This window comes from Peromyscus maniculatus, chromosome 1, assembly GCF_049852395.1.
Source record: "Peromyscus maniculatus bairdii isolate BWxNUB_F1_BW_parent chromosome 1, HU_Pman_BW_mat_3.1, whole genome shotgun sequence".
Classification (NCBI taxonomy): Eukaryota; Metazoa; Chordata; class Mammalia; order Rodentia; family Cricetidae; genus Peromyscus; species Peromyscus maniculatus.
The window spans coordinates 91,899,739-91,916,730 of record NC_134852.1 but is presented as its reverse complement, the minus strand read 5'-3'; the positions used below and the strand labels follow the sequence as shown (position 1 = coordinate 91,916,730).

Genomic DNA, 16,992 nt, shown 5'->3' with positions numbered 1-16,992 from the left:
CGCGCGCACACACACACTCGAGGAGGGGGAGGGAGGAAGAAGCCTCAGTGGGCAGAGTACTTAGCATGTAAACTTGAGGACCTGAGTTTGATCCCCAGAAGCCATGGGAAAGAACAGGATATGGTGACTGACCCCCGCTTATAATGAGAGCACTGGGGCTGGAGAGATGGCTCAGTGGTTGGGAGCACTGGCTGCTCTTCCTGAGGACCCGGGTTCAATTCCCAGCACCCATGTGGCAGCTCACAACTGTCTGTAACTCCAGTTCCAGGGATCTAACACCTTCACACCAATGCACACAAAAAATAAAGTTTAAAAAAAATAATGAGAGCACTAGGCAGGCAGAGCCAGGCAGATCCTGGGGTGGGCTGGCCAGTCAGCCTCCTCAGCAAGCACAGCAGGCTGCAGGCCAAGGAGAAGCTCTGTCTCAACAAACAAGGAGCCAGCCATGGTGGTGCGAGCCTTTCATCTTGGCTCTCGGGAGGCAGAGGCAGCACTTCAAGGCCAGTGCGGTCTACATAGCAAGTTCCAGAACAGCCAGAACTACACAGGGAGACCCTGTCTCCAAAAACCAAGATCAAACAACAGCAAAATACCAAGGTGGATGGCTTCTGAGGAATGGCACCTAAGGTCGACTCCTGACCTCCACAGACACACACCCACACACACATTTACACACACACACACATTTACACACACACACACATTTACACACACACACATTTACTCACACACACATGTGCACATACACAACACACAAAGAAAAGGAACACCGCACACAAGTCTGGTGAGGACCCTGGTGAAAGCTGGAGGCCTGGAACTGCTGAGAATGTGTGGACGGATGCCCCATCGGGTGTGGAGAGCAATAGCCAAGAGTCGGCAGCCTAACCTCCAGTTCAGTTTCTTAATTCTGCCTCAACTCCCCATAAATTTTGTTTTCCTTTATTGAAATTTCTACTTTGATGGAAATACTTTTGCAGCCGGTTACTCTTCGCAGCCCCTGGATGAGAGCTGGCCAAGGTAAGAGAGCTATGTAGAAGTGTTTTGTTGTGTTGTGTTTTGTGGAAGTATTTTTTTAACGTATGTATTTTTATTTTGTGTACATTGGTGTTTTCCCTGCATGTCTGTCTGTGTGAAGGTGTCAGATCCCCTGGAACTGGAGTTACAGACAGCCTGTGAACTGCATACAGACAGTGGAGGCGGGGACTTGAACCCAGGTCCTCAGGGAGAGCAGCGGTGCTTTCCCCTGGGCCATCTCTCCGGCCGGTTATAGACGGATTTAACAGATAGGAGAGAACCTCTTTTTAAGACGGTTTAACTTGATTTTAACTATCTTGAATGCTGTTTTAGACTTATTTATGTATTATTTTAGATTTTTTCAAATATTTGAGTCAAGGTCTCTTGTAGCTCAATCTGGCCTCAAATTTGTGATGTAGCCGGCCAGTGGTGGCGCACGCCTTTAATCCCAGCACTCAGGAGGCAGAGACAGGGGATCTCTGTGAGTTCAAGGCCAGCCTGGTCTACAGAGTGAGTTCCAGGAAAGGCGCAAAGCTACACAGAGAAACCCTGTCTAGGAAAAAAAATTGTGATGTAACCAAGGATGGCCTTGAACTCTTGATCCTCCTGCCTCTGCCTTTCCAATGCTGGTACTAGAGACAAATTCCACTATATTTTTGGTGTTGGTGGTGGTGGTGGTGGTGGTTTTTGTTTTTTTGTTTTTTTAGGCAGGGTCTTTCTATGTAGTCCAGGCTGTCCCAAGTACCTGGCCTAGCTAGAAATTTTCAACATCAAATTTTGTTTTATCTTATATGATGTAAGTCTTGAGCTAGGGGTGGTGGCATATACCTGCAGTCCCAGCACTTAAGAGTCGAGAATCACAAGTTTGAGGCTAGCCTGAGGAACTTAGTGAACTCCAGGTAGCCTGAGCTATGAAATGAGTCCCTGTCTCAGATCACGACAACATCAAAAAACCTCAGCCTTTCCATGGATAATTCTGAGCTTGTAAGAAAGTAGAGAATAAAAATTACTTAGGCAAATTTAGATTCAAATAAAAATACATTGGGAAAACATTTACCAACAGAATGTCTGATTTGGTAGTCTTATGACAGACATGAAAAATAAACTTTCTGTGGCATTTCTTAGTCAGTTACTGAAAGGAATGCAAGACTCCTGACTTGAAAACGTAAGCAGTGACTTTGGCTTTGAGTCTGTGACTGTGTCTTACACCTGGTGTAATGGTGACCGTCATCCCGTGACAGAAAGAGGACCTGCCTCTGATGTGTGTGTGCATTACTTCACACCTCCATGTCAGGCTTAGGAGATTCTTCAAATGGATGGACCTCCAGGAGAGGTGGCCCACAGCTCTAATCCCAGAACTGGGGAGGCTGAAGCAGGAGGATTGCTGAGTTCAAGGTCAGCCTAGGATACAGTGTGAGAGCCTGCCTCAAAAAAAAAAACAAAACAAACAAGACGTTAAAAAACAAAAAGAAAGAACTCTCTGAGCCTCAACTCTCAATTTTTTTCCTCATTGATTCTTTGGGCAAATACTGACTGAGCCCTCATCATGGATAATGTAGTCTGGATCCGAGAAAGGAGGTCAGGATGGCCAACACTAGCCCCACATCAAGCAGGTTTTCAGCCTCCTCAGGAGTCCTGAGTTTCAAGTGTGTAAGATAATACAGTATTGTATTTTAAGTCAGAAAGGGCAGATCTCCAAATGGATGTGCTTCTTCCCTGTATCCCAGAAGTATCTTTTGCTTCTCAGAGCCCTAGGGTTGGTGAAGTGAATATTTTCATAGGATGGTTAGCAGTATATTGCTCTCATGGCCTTCCATATGAGAGAGCAGAATGTTCACACCCAGGATTGCCAAAGCAGCCCTGCACACACACTCAAGGTACATGATGAGGGGTAACTTAATACACTGGAATAAGACCTACTGTCCCTTGGAGAGGGAGGTCATTCTTCCTTTGACCAGTTCCAGCCAGCATCCAGGTGTGCCCAGCTGGCTGATGCTGTGCTATGGATTCGAAGTAGTTATCCTGGAAATCAGAGCTGTTGCTCCCGAGAGGTTCCTCGGTCTGGCCTCCTCTCCACAGTGGTGAGCAGAGTGAGGCCTGGGCATTTTAGGGAGCTGTCTGGCTAGTGTAGAAGGGCAGCTATCAAGCACTCTTGGGTCCTACAGCTTAAGCGTCTTCTCTTTTTATGCTGTTCTGGTTTCTAAAGGCAACAGCCTCCTTGGAAAGAAGAAAAGCATCCTGGGTTCAGGCTGACATCTGCACTTAACAGGTATGTGGACTGTTCACAGTAGGAGTACCTGGGTTTGGCCAGGTAGTCCTACGTGTTGTCTTGCTGCCCAATTTGTTTATATCAGTTGTGGTTATAGGAAGCGATAAAGAAAAGGAAAAAACACTGAGTGTGTAGGAGATGGTGTAATAAGAACATCAAGTCTGGAGGGGACCATCAGGGTGTGCTCTGGCCATGTGATCCTGACAAAGTCACTTCTGACTGCCTTGGTTAGTACATACGAACATGGAAGTGGTTATTGTCCCCATGATGGGATGGATTGGCTGTGAGGATTAAATAGGATGCTACTAAAATGGAGGCACAGGACAGTAAACACCAACTGTTCTCGAGGTTGCTTACCCGGGCCATTGTTCATTCCGGACACGGAAAGGATGAGCGGCCTCTTCTGCTCTAAGAGGACAAACGACTTTCCCCAGAAACCTTAGCTAACCTGCGGAAGGAACTGGAATTTGAAAAACTACAACGAAAGACGTGAGTTGGGCATGGTGGCTCAGGCTGTAATCCCAGTTCCCAGAGCTGAGAGGCAGGGGACTACACGTTGAAAAGCAGTATGGGCTGTGGAGCCGAACCTTGGAAAATAATTTAGAAATTAAAACTCTTGCGGGAGGGAGAAAGCTGTAAGCAGCCCTTGTGCTCACTGGAAGAGTGTGTCCCTGTCTTGATCGGCACCCTGCCAATCTCGTTTCTTCCCTCCCCCTCATGTGCCATTCCATGACCAGCTAGATAAAGCTTCTCTCCGTGAATGCCCAACAGTAAAAGGCCAATGAGGGGCTTAAAAATAATAACCACAATGTGATTAGCAAAATTAACCATCCTTGTTTCTACATGGTCTGGTAGCCAGTCTACATTCCCATTTTCCTTCTCTCTCTCTGTGCTGGACTGATGTTTTCCGGGTTCTGTGACTCTGAAGGAGCCAGGAGCCCTCAGGGCACACACTGTTCCTGCAGCATCCCAAGAGTCCCTCCCTTGACGCCTCTTCCCTTCTCTGAAGCCACGTGGCGTAAGTCACATGAGGCTGTCGCCTGGAGCAGAGCATGAAGAAGCATTTTAGGCTGACTTGGAGTTGCTCATGTGCCCCCTTTATGACAGACAGTTTGACCTTTGGATGGGATAGAGAAATCGTTGTTGTCTTTTGGAGCTGAAGTTGTGCACACACTAGAACTCTCAGAGAGCATTTGAAATACTTGCTATCCCAAACGTTTGCTTAGGACTATTTTACACTGTGAAAAACCCACCAAAGCACTGATAGAGCATTTCTGTATGTGAGTATGCCCATTGATACTCAGCTGCTGCTGCTGGAAACCTGACAGATGTGAAATGTTCCCCTTGGTGCCTTTCAACATGGCACCAATAAGCTTACACATGCCAACAGAAATAGTACCTTTAAAACAAAGATACCCACTGGCATTTTCTAAAGCAAACAAAATGTCCAGAGACTAGTCGATTCTTGTACCTCTGGCAGCCATGGTCAGTCCTGCCATCAGTCTGTTGTGCGTGACAGCACATCTTCTGGAAAGCCCTGCGGTGCCGTCCCAGGGTGAGAATGTAGGGCATGGTGGTAGGATTCTCACCTTGCGTTCTCCCTGAGAAGGCGTGAGGACTGCTGTTTCGGCTGCTTTTCCACATAAGCTCAGGAATTCTCAGGAAGCCTCCTGCAGCCAGTTTGGCCTGGCCACAGACCTTCTTTTGAGATGCAGAGAAGGAAGGGATGGTCTCATGGAAGCTGTGAATCTGAGGCCAGCCTTGCTGAAATAGTTCACTGTGCCATTAGCATCCTAGTGTAAGACTATCCAAGCACAAATTAAACTCTTTTTGAACATGTGGTGGTCCTCAGGTGCCTTCTTGGTGTAAAGGACGACAGGTAGGTCTTGATCCTTTATTGTATGGATGTTTGTAAGTCAATTATTCTCATCTTCTCTCCTGTTGGTAATTTTTAGGAAAACAAAAAACAAAAAACAAAACTGCATTTCACTGAGGAAAAAAAAAATGGATTTTCAGCCAGACTCTCTCCTCCCCTCCTTAGGACCAATTCTGATTCTGCTCTTCACACGAGTGCTCTGAGCACCAAGCCCCAGGACCCGTATGGAGGAGGCGGCCCGTCCCCCTGGCCTGCCCCATACATGGGTAAGCCACACAGGCCCGCTAACAGGGCCTGTGCTTTCTCCTGCGCTGTAGAAACCGAGAGGAAAGCGTCTGTGGTGCAGGCCTCTCCCCAGCTGGGTGGTCTCCAGAGAAGAGCTCCCAGCAGGGTGTGTGTGTGTGTGTGTGTGTGTGTGTGTGTGTGTGTGTGTGTGTGCGCGCGCGCTCACGACACAGTTAGAATGCACCCCTTCCTCGCCTCTTCCCTGGGGCTGCTTCCCTGTTGGCACCTCTTGGCTCTTGAACTTCCTCTTCCCTGTAGCAGCTGCCCTTTTCTAGACACTCGCCATCTTGTGCACAGGCTCCTGCCGTAGCAGCCTTGATGGTCTCTGTCCTAGCTTACATCCTTGCAGTCTGATTTTGCTGGGTTCTCCAAGGCCTTCTTTTGTTACTGATACGACCAGGTTGGAGGAGGTGGCTTCACTTTGTGGGTTCATGGACCTTGTATGGTTGGACCTGAGGATGAGGCAACAAACCCCCCCCCGCCCCCCCCCGCCCGGGGCCGGCAGAACTGCCGCAGACAACCCCTATGGGAAGAGTAAACAAGATGGGCTGAGGAGAGTCAAGGAGAAGACCTTTCTGCAGGAAGCCATGTCCCAGAGAACCGGGCAAGGGAGAGGAGCAGAACTGGAGCCGAGTACCGTCACCTGCTCCTGGGTCTCCATTTCTCAGAACACTGGTTTTCTCCCTGTGGGCCAGAGAGAGTCTGAAAGAGAAAGACCAGGAACCGGGAGAGGGCAGACGCATGCCACCTCTGCTTCCATTGCTAACCCCGTCTGCTTCTCATGCTCTCCTGCCAAAAGCCTTTTTTCTGGCTTTCCATGAGCATACTTCCTGTTCCCCAGCCCACCCCTCACAGCTGTGTGAACTCGCTAGGTCCTGCTGCTTCAGCCTTTCCCCACGTCTTCCTCTCCTACCCAGCCACACTTCCTTGGGGTGAAGGCCTCAACTGTGTCTGCACTTGCGGGGCCTTTCATGACTGGTCGGGAGCTGTCCGGAACTGTCCGGAGCTACCCATGTCCTCCACTGTCCCAAGCTCCTACACGAAGGTGCTGTGACTACTGCCTCTTCGAGGAGAGTGCTTCTCTCCCTCTGCTTAGGGTGAATTTCTTGAAGGCCCTATCTTAAAAGTCTTGTCCTAGCCAACACCTGACGCAGTGCCCAGTACAGAGGCAAGCTTTTACTGCTGGAGAAGTGAGAAAAAAAATCACACAGTGCTGAGCACTCTCGAAAACTCACTCCAGGTGCTCACATCTAACCTGCACCCATAGTGGGGGTGCTTCATTCAGATACTTCCAAGCACGTCTTTCTGGGCCTTCTAATCTAGAAAGGACACAGGTTTGAATCATCTTTTCCATATACAGTTGACTTTGAATGTAAAGACTGGCCTTCATACTAGCTTTTCCAGTTTTCTTCACAGTTTTGGTTTATTTAAAGCCTAAAATGTCTGTTCCTTCCAAGGAGAGCCATTCATGGTCTTACTCCCTTGGATATAGGAGGGACAGGATTTGATAGTAATTGTTGTTCTATTTGTTCCCTTGGTGCAATTCCTTTGCTGAAATGACTCTGTAAAGCCTGGGAGCTTTGGAATTGGTCAGGGACATCTGCTGTATTTCCACACATGGGAATATAGGAGAGGGAAGTTGGCAGGGAAGTTGGAATTGGATATGGGTCACTAACAGTGCTTAGACAAGTGGGGGGTGTGGGAAGTTAGAGGAGATTGGCTTCAGGATAGGTAGAGATGGCTGTGTATAAACAAAGCCTTAAAAAGCAGAGACTAACCAGTGGGGTGCCTGTGCACCCAGCAAGGCCTTTGTCACCCTGACTGGGTGCCAACTAGCCTCACGTGATCTTCCCTGGAGCCTTGGTGTTGCCCTCTGTGCGGAGATTATCCTTTTCTAGAAGGGACTAATGGTCTGGAGAGGACAAGGGAACCATTAGTAGTTTAAGGAGCATTTGCGCTCCCATGTAAAGAGAAATTGAATTGAATATTTACACCAAGAGTAACGTAGTCATAATCTCCAAGGGAAGGAGAGAGCTGTCAGCGGGCGTGAGGCTGAGGATGAGAGTGGAACAATCAGACCCTGCTCCATGGGCAGCAAGAAGGAAGTGGGAGGAAGCAGTGAGGCCTGGACAGGGCTCCTGGCTGTCTTGGGAACTTTGGTGGGCTCTCCTTTTCAAGTCAGTGTTGGAAATCGTGAGGCACAGTATCTGCCAACTGCAGAAGGTGGGCCAGCCCCCAGCATGGATGTCTGCACTGTGAGCCTGGTTCTGCGGTCGCCTCCATATCACAGAACTCAGAAACACGTCCAAATATGGATGTGTTTACATGGGAAAGCCAGTGTGTTTAAAATATTATTCAAGTCTCCAAGGATGGGAATTATTTCTGGGGAATTATATTTGTTGGTGGGAGCTATTTTAAATGGTTTTATGTATTTTCCCCCTGTAATTCATTAAAGTTTTTCATTTTCTTTCCTTTTGGATTTTAAAAATACCAACTAGCTTCACAAAAAAAGTATTTCTTTTTATAGGACCCACCAAATAAAGTAAAGATTTTAAAAGTGATGGGAAAATATAACCAAAGCCCAGAACTAGATTCTGTAGTAGAAATAATAATAATGGCCCTTTCCTGGGAATCTTTGCTGAGCATAGTGATGGAGGCCCGTCATCGTTGTTGTTGTTACTGGGAGCAGATGATGAGGGGGTGCCTGCTCTAGCTACAGGAGCCATCAAGAATATGATCCATTTGCCAGCTCAGTGTGTATCCCCAGGAAGCAAAGCTGTTAGTCTGATACATGGTTGGTACTTTTCGTGATGGTTATTGAATTACATGACAATTAGACATAAATGATACGAAGTTGTAAATGACAGGAATAAACTTTTATGCAATCAAACAGGGTTTTTATCATTTCTCTCTCTTGTTGAATTACCCATTCCCCTGGTAGCATGTGCAGTTTAATTACTGTTTCGTATGTCCATGTGGGTGGATCAGCACAATGGCTCTCTGTGACACTTGCCCTGTCCCACAGCTTGGCTTTATCTCCAAACTGTCCTCCTTCATAGTAGCATGTAGAAGGAGCTAAAGTGGCCCTTGTTCTTCAGGGAGCAGCTAGGAGCCTAGGGCAGAGTGCAGCCTGTGACTACAAACCGCCATCGCTGAGGGCTGTAGTCCCTTGAGTCTCCTCTGAGGGGTAGAGATGTGATCTATAGCTCAGTGACCCTTCAAGCAGCACTAAGCTCTAACTCACAGTGTGAGGAGACGGTTTAAAGTCAATTACACATAGGAGAGCTAAGCCTGCCAGTGACACCTGCCTTCCTGACACAGACACCTCTGCTGGGCAAAGACTCAGCAGGCAAAATACTTACCATGCCAACGTGAGAACCTGTGTGTAGATCCCCGGAATCCAAGTAGAAGCCAGATGTTGCCATGTGCACCTGTAATCTGAGTGCTTCTATGGGAAGGTCCCCAGTTCGTGGGCCAGATAGTCTGGAGTATGCAGCAGCAAATGAGAAGAGACCCTGACTCAAAGAAGGTGGAAGTTGAGGATCAACACCCAAGGATGTCTTCTGACCTCCACATGCACATGCATCATGGCTCATATGCGTACACACACACACACACACACACACACACACACACACCAGGGTGCCAGGGGGAGGAATAAAATAAAATATAAAAAACAAAACAAAAGCAAAAGTGTCATCAGGGTGGCAGGAAGGCCCAGACAGGAAGGCTGGAATTCTAGAAACTTCTCTTAGGATTCAGTGTGGTTACAATATCTACACCTTGTATTTCTACTTCACACGAAGACTGTGAGGCATTATGTAGGCTTGCCAGACATGGGAGCACGTAAAAGGAACATGGTCTCCGATGTTAGTTAGATCAACCCTCTGAGGCTCCAAGGCTATGGGTTTCCTGCTACACAGTTGTGGTGTTGGTCATTGCAGTCCTGTCCCCTGTGGGACTGAAGTGAATGGGTTTCCTCTTTTTTCTAGATACCCAGTCATAATCCCCTGCTTTCTGTTCTCATCGCTTTTGTTAAAGTTGTACCCTTTGGTATTGTGTGTATGTGTGTGTGTGTGTGTGTGTGTGTGTGTGTGTGTGTGTGTAATTGTGTGTAGTAGTAACAGCAGTAGTAGCAGTAGAAGTCTAAATTTGGCTATTTTATTCTATGTTAATTTCAAATAAATTTGTCAGTCATGGCTGCCCCCGGCCTCTGGTCACTTAAGTGGACCCCCTGAGAGTGATATTTAGTTTCCCTTATTCGCTTACCTTCACCCCACACTCCAAACTGCTCTTGCTCCCTGCAGTGTGCCTTGTGTCTTCACTGCCAAGTACCCTACCTCTGGGCTGCTTGTCCAGTCTGTTGGTTTTCTGTGGTGTCCTGGCCTTGAGGCTGTCCCAAGGCATCTCAGGTTCTGCCACAAGAACAGTCTACGGCTCATGACTGACCCAGGCCTCTGCTCTCCACTTCATCCGATGACTAGCGGACTCCTCCCAGCTTGTGCCCGGCCAGACCTCACCGTTCCGGCCCCTGCCGTGTGTGTGTGTGTGTGTGTGTGTGTGTGTGTGTGTGTGTGTGTGTGTGTGTGTGTGTCTGTGTGTGTCTGTGTGTGTGTTCCTCTTCTCCTCCCTGTCATCACTCCTGCCCATTCCTGTCTTCACCGAGGAGGCAGCGCTTTAACCTTTCCTCCACTCACCTCAATTCCTCTGGGGACAGCACATCGGCTAGAGACGTGGACTTTCTGGAGGTGCCATGCCCAGAGTTCTAGTCCCAGAACCAGCAGTGTGCTCTTGGGCGTGGTGAGAGCTCATGTCTCAGACAGTTGCTCCAAGGATTACATGAGATCACTGTGTGAGGTGCCTGGCACACAGCAAGTGTTATCATCTCCCTCCCTGGTCCTCCCTGCCTGCCTGGGGATGAAGCCTGCTTCCCACACCAGTCTGGGGAAGAGGGTGGCACCAGCGGGATACCCCATAGGGAATCTGCTCACCTCTGAGAGTCACATGGTGACCCCCAGTTGGCTCTTCATGCTGGAGGGACTGGTCAGCCTTAGTAATTAAACTTAGAGTGTCTCAATGAAGAAATTCTCCAGTGTACCATAGTAGACCATTTCATAAATGTAATTTGCCATTTTTAGTAGGATCATCGCGTTTGGGTGGTCAGAACGGTCACGTTCCTTGCCCTTTCTCAAAAGCCACACTGCATGAGAAGCTCCCGTCCCCCCTCTGTCAGTGCTGACTCTGGAGCTCTGCCTTTGTCCCTGTGCACTGCATTTTCTGATGGCCTCCTGGCCACACGGCCTTCCCCTAGAGTGCTAAATCACAGACTGATTAGTAGCCGCTTATCCAGCTCTGTGCAACTTGGCCAGTTGGCTTTTCTCCTTTGCTTTTTCTTTTTTCTTTTTACTTTGTTTGTGGTGCTGGGCTCAAATCCATGGCCTCAGCATGCATGGCAAGCACTCTGCTGTTGAGTGACTTGCAATTCACATTCCTTCTGCATCAACATCTTTAAAGGTTGGGTCCGGGAATCCTCATCTTAACAAATTTACGCCCAGCTGTGGTGGCTCACACCTTTAATCCCAGCAGAGGCAGGCAGATCTCTGTGAGTTCGAGGCCACCCTGGTCCACAGAGAGAGTTCTGAGACAGCCAGGGATACACAGAGAAACTCTGTCTCAGAAAACCAAAAAGAAAAAAAAAAAATTACCCTAGTGGTCTTGTAGATGCACTAAAATAGTTTTCAACCACTAACTTAGATTCTGTTTTCTGGGGGCCTGGGAGAAAGCCTGCGTTTTGTGAGTATGTTTAACTACTGAGCTCTTGGCACCCTTGGGAACTGTTAGTGTCCATCTGTCCCTCTTCCTGTCTGTCCTGCACCACCTGCCCCAACCCTCTAACGCACACTGCAGGAACTGAGCAAGTATCTGTTGAGTGAATGATTATTAGGTATTTTAAGTTTTATAGACTAACTGGGTTAGTTTATGGTTTAACCATTTCATCTAGAAACTTACCTAAGCTGAGCTGTGTTTAAAGGCTTAGACTTAAAATTGTGTCCGAGTCTCTGCTGAAAACTCACTTGGTGTAACTGATTGCTCTGAGGGGCAGCTCTGTAGTTTAGCTAGGTGCTGAAGGGACTCCGCACAGTCATCTGAAGCATACTTCATAGCTCCTCATTCAGTCAGGACTGATTCCAAAGCAGCTTTTAAAAATCTTTGTGAATAGCTGTCATATATACCCTTATCTTGGCTTAGACTCTAGATAGGTATTTTTTAAAACAACTCGTGTAAGAATCCAGAATATGCTGGGCGGTGGTGGCGCACACCTTTAATCTCAGCACTCGGGAGGCAGAGGCAGGCGGATCTCTGTGAGTTCGAGGCCAGCCTGGGCTACCAAGTGAGTTCCAGGAAAGGCACAAAGCTACACAGAGAAACCCTGTCTCAAAAAACAAAAACAAAAACAAAAACAAAACAAAACAAAAAGAATCCAGAATATGTCACCGTGTCCATCATGGAACCTCCACCCATGGTAAGTGTCAGGACAGTGACTTGGGTTCCAGGCTACCTGCCCTCCCCTAGGATGACACATTTGGAGGTGTGACAAAGCAAAGTTTTTGCTTTGTATTTTGAAGATAGACTGCCTTCAATTATTTCTCAGACTGTCAACCGCGGTTCTCTTGAGACAGGATCAGCAAGAAAAGTTAAAGACACTTTAAAGGAAAAGCAGCTCTAGACTCAGAATAACCGTGTCTGTTTGTAGTGTGAATGCTAAAGCACCTGGAATGAGCATTGTCAAAACTGCTTTAGAATTTTCAAAATTATATTTCACATCAGAAAGTTATTCTAATGCATTAGTAAATGAGAGCATCACGTATAAAAGTGTTTTTCTTTTTCTTCTCTTTTCTACCAGGTTTCTGTGATGGAGAAAATGATGGCCATGGGGAAGGTATGAGCAGGTGTCGGGGTTGACAGTCATTTATGTGAAGGCTCACAACTGTTGCTTAGATTACTTATCTGAGCTGCTCAAAGAAAATTAGCCAGACATGATCAAAGCCACGAGAGAGGAAGTGTGTGACTAGATTACAATGGTCCCTTGTTACCCACGTCCCCTCAGTGCCACAGTCACAAGGCTGTGCAAGGAAGCAAGAGTTGCAGCCACATGGAAACGTGAATTAATCGAGTACTCACACCGTTGTTCCTCTGCCTTTCCCCAACACTGCCTCGGCCCGTTTAGAAGTCACTGTGAGTGATTGGCAGACCTGATAGCAGGGCAAGGAGCGTGCCAGTGTGCACTAAGGCCGGGACTCAGGTGGACTGCTCGGCATGCATGCATGCAGCCCAGAGTTCTCTCTCCAGCACCAAGTAAACCAAGCAGGTTGTAAACTCCTGTAACCCTCCACCTGGGAGGTGGAGGCAGGAGGACCAGAAGTTCAGGGATAGCCTTGGCTACATATAGAGCTTGAGACTAGCCTGGAATACATGAGATCCTGTCTCAAAAAAAGAAAAGTAAGTGCAAATTTATTATAAGATCGAATTATGCATTTTGCAGAAGACACTGGGCTTTGTAAAGCCAGTTAAAATCATGCTAGCGATCTGCTGAAATGAAACTGAAAACCATCAGCAAATGGGGATCCAAACCTGTTCCTTTAGTCATTTAATACCTGGCACTCTTAGATCTTTATAAGCTGAGGTGTCATTTTCATAATCTGAATCAGCTGAATGGCTAAATTAGTGTGTATGTCCCGGAGGCCAGGCTTGTGGAGACCATGGTAAGCAAGGAGCACTTGCATGAGAGGTGGAGCCCTCTGACATCACCCTGAACACTCCTTTTCTGGGCGGACCACTTTAGATGTTAAATAAAATCATAAAAACTTGAAACTGATCCATCTGATCATTCAAGGTAGAAATGAAGAAATTGCTTCAGGGCCATTCCCTGTTAATTCTTTGAAGAATTCCCAACAAACCTTGTACATGGAAGGAAACCACAACAATGAATTCCTCAAGGAAACAACCTGTTGAGGCACCGTGGCCTGTCCCAATCACAGTCCTGTGACTGATCTCTTCTGGGCCTTGAGTCATGAGGCCGCCTTGCTTAGCCCCCTCAGAAGCTTCAGAGCACACAGTCATCCTTGTTCTCCCCCTGCTTTGAACCATAAAGGCTCACAAAGCCATTGCTCCTGCCTCCCCGTTGTGGAGAGTCCCTGTGGGTCTGCATGTCCCGGGCACTGTCTGTTAAGCATCGTCCAGAAGTAGAACAGTCTTAGAGCTTCGTGGGGCTTACATCTCTGAAGCATTCATATTCATGATTAGAGAGAGCCCACAAGAACATAGACAAAATACACTCTTCAAAAGAGAGTAATCCATCTGGGGTGCTCAGTGAGGGAACGTAGGACTTGTTGGGCCCATCCTTAGCAGTACATAAAGGGGAACAAAGGAAAAGGAGGAAGAAAAGGGGAGAAGGAGAGTGAGGGTGTGACTCTCAGGACTCAGAGACACGGAGGCATGCTGATAAAGTCTGGTTGTCTCAGCAGAAGTGACGTCTGTTTCACTGGCGCTGGATTAGCCATGATGAGCACTGTATGGTGCTGTGCCAGCCACTGGTAGTTAATTCGGGAAGTCCACAGTTGTAATTATTTCCTAAGTTTTATTAACTTGCAAAGAAAAGGAAACTCAGAGTGTTTATTTTAACCCTTTTCTCAGAATTCATTCTGAAATTTTGGCCCTTGTATTATTGTTTGTCCTTTGAGATATGGTATCATGTAGCCCAGGCTAGCACTGAACCCTGATCCTCTTGCCTCTACTTCCTACATGCTGGAACTGTGGCTTGTGCCAATGTGCCTAGCTTTGATCTCACTTTTAAGTGACTTCCTGGAGTCTGTTACTCATCTTATGTGGGCCAAGGGCAGGACAGTCAAGACAGTCACAGTGGAGCCAGGCGGTCCCAGAACCCTGCAGCATCCCTCATTCCGAGCAGTCTCCAGGGTCTGCTGTTGAATAATCTTCCTGACATTAGATCACATAGTTCCTCAGAGCTGCCTTTGACCTCTGGTCTGTGTCTGAGAACAAAAAGCCTTCACTTGGTTTGTGGCTTAGCCGGCCTTCTTGCTTTCATTGGTATGGCTGAGAGTGTTATCACAGCCGAGGAACAGTCCCTTCAGGTAGAGCCAGGTCATCCTGTAACATTAAAGACCCATTACAACCCTGTCAGCTGCTCAGCGAAATGTGCCTGGTGATTATCAGTCCTTCCTTATTCCCCATCCCAGCATTTACCAAGTGGCTTCACTGCCACTGATTTCCATACGTTGTTTCTATTCTCCATTTGTGTGTGTGCGCGTGCGTGTGTGCGTGCGTGCGTGCGTGCGTGCGTGCGTGCGTGCGTGCGTGCATGCGTACTGTATGTGGACACCTTGGAGGGCACTTGCACATACATGCACATTCATGTGGAAGCCCAGAGTTGGGTATCTTCCCTGACTACTCTCCACTCACTGAGGAAGGAGAGCTGTTGAATCCAGCACTTGCTGATTTAGACTAAGGTAGCTAGCCAAGCCTGCTCCAGGAGCAAGGAGCCCCGGTCCCTTCCCTGACGCTCTGGGATTACAGGCAGTTGCATGCCTACCTGGTTTACATGGATTCTGGGGATCCAAACTCTGGTCCTCACTCTTACAGGGCAAGCGCTCTCTACCCACCGAGCCACCTCCCCAACCCACCTCTTCATCTGTTGTTTCCTTTATTTCATCCTTTCTTTATCGGTGTGTGTGTGTGTGTGTGTGTGTGTGTGTTCTTCCTTATCTTTTCTCATGCCCACAGGGCCCTGGCCTGGTCTCATGCCTGTGCATTTTATTTCCTGTCACTCTCCCTTACCTGGACCGTAGTCCACATACAAAGAGCACCCTGGCTGGTGGTAGGCACCGTCTCTTTTCGAGGCCTTTTACTTTTCCCGGGCGCTCTTGCTTGAATGCCCTTTGCTGTGTCTCTGAAGGGAGCCCAGCCCACCCAGCTCCAAAGCCTTGATATTCTTCTCTGCTCTACTCTGAAGTGAGGATGCATTACTCTCCTGGGCTTCCTTCAGTCTTAATGACTGTCATAAGTGTGTTGCCTTCATCCCCTGGCTAGTTTATAGACTGTCTCAAATTTGAATCTGTTTCTTAATTATTTCTTCAACCCCACAATGACACACAAAGCAACTTCCCAGGGGACTATCAATAAATATTTGATAAAGGGGCTGGAGAGATGGCTCAGTGGTTAAGAGCACTGCCAGAGGACCTGGGTTTGATTCCTAGCTCCCACAGGGTAGCTCATAATCATCTATAACTAGTTCCATGGGATCTGATGCCCTCTTCTAGCCTCCAAGGACGCTGGCATTCAAGTAGTATACAGACACATGTAGGCAAAATATCCATACACAAAATAATACAATATTAAGAAAAAAGAGTATGTAAAAAGTAAATGTTTGCTAAAGAAATCCTGTTCACTAGGCAGTGTGGCACAGGCCTGTAATCCCACCACTTGATAGACAAAAGCAGGTGGGTAGCTGCAAGTCTGAGGTCAGCCTGGGCTACATGGCAGGTTCCAGGGAAGCCAGCCCTAAATGCTAAGAACTACTTTTAAATAGTTTTCTGTTCTTTTTTTCTTTTTATTTTAGTTTGTTTGTTTTTTTGAGGCAGGGTTTTTCTGTGTAATCCTGGCTGTCCTGGAACTCACTCTGTAGACCAGGCTGGCCTCAAACTTAGAAATCTGCCTGCCTCTGCCTCCCAAGTGCTGAGATTAAAGGGGTGCATCACCATCAGATTTTTTTCCCCTTTTGAGACAGGGTCTTTCTATGTAGCCCTAGCTGTCCTGGAACTTCCTATGTAGAGCAGGCTGGCCTCAGATTCACAAAGATCCACCTGCCTCTGCCTCCTGAGTACTGGTATTAAAGGTTTGCAACACCCCCCACCTCCACCCCCCACCTCCACCCCCCATCCCCGCTCTGCCCCAGCACTTTTAAATTAAGCTAATTATTTGGCCAAAAGTCAGGTGGCTAATTTTAGTTCAGTGAATGTGCTTCTTCTCTCTTTTAGTAGCATCTTTCCCTGGTCCGTTGAAAGAAGAGAATCTGTTAAATGTTCCGAAGCCACTGCCTAAACAACTGTGGGAGACCAAGGAGGTGGGTGAGCAGTCCTCGGGTGCAGTCATCACCCTGGCTGTCTGCCCTGCAGAGGCAGAAACCAGAACTAGGGGAAGGGAAGAGAGGATTTGGCTGGACCCCGAGACTGGCAAGCCATAGCCAGGGATGCTGTTCCAAACAAAATCATGCTCGTGGTGGTGAGTTAGTACCGAGGTCTGTGGCTTCCTTGCTTTCGTGTGAATTCACTGATTCTCAAAAGAAAACTGGTAAGCTGCCGGACCTTTCCCGGTCAGAAGCTTGGAGAGCTGGCACGAAAAGGCAGACATCTCTGCTTGCAGCCACTCTCCAGCTCCGGTTGAGAATTGCTGTCCTGCCAGATGATCCTTTCTGAAAGCAAAGGCCTTTGACTCGAGCTCTGAGAGGCAGCAGGTGATGAGTCATCTGTTT

The 16,992-nt window shown here is 47.7% G+C and overlaps 1 protein-coding gene across 3 annotated transcripts in view; it reads left to right on the top strand.

Moving 5' to 3' along the window:
- Positions 1-16,992, top strand: part of Crtc3 (CREB regulated transcription coactivator 3) — a 111,233-nt gene that overhangs the window by 72,483 nt on the left and 21,758 nt on the right. For 2 of the 3 annotated variants that reach the window (XM_042278741.2, XM_076545821.1), the window contains exons 4-8: positions 956-1,017; positions 3,221-3,283; positions 5,325-5,425; positions 12,349-12,384; positions 16,499-16,584. In XM_042278741.2, the coding sequence (XP_042134675.2) occupies positions 956-1,017; positions 3,221-3,283; positions 5,325-5,425; positions 12,349-12,384; positions 16,499-16,584 (348 nt within the window). The remainder of the gene's footprint in view (positions 1-955; positions 1,018-3,220; positions 3,284-5,324; positions 5,426-12,348; positions 12,385-16,498; positions 16,585-16,992) is intronic. The other variant, XM_076545824.1, reaches the window with a different exon arrangement.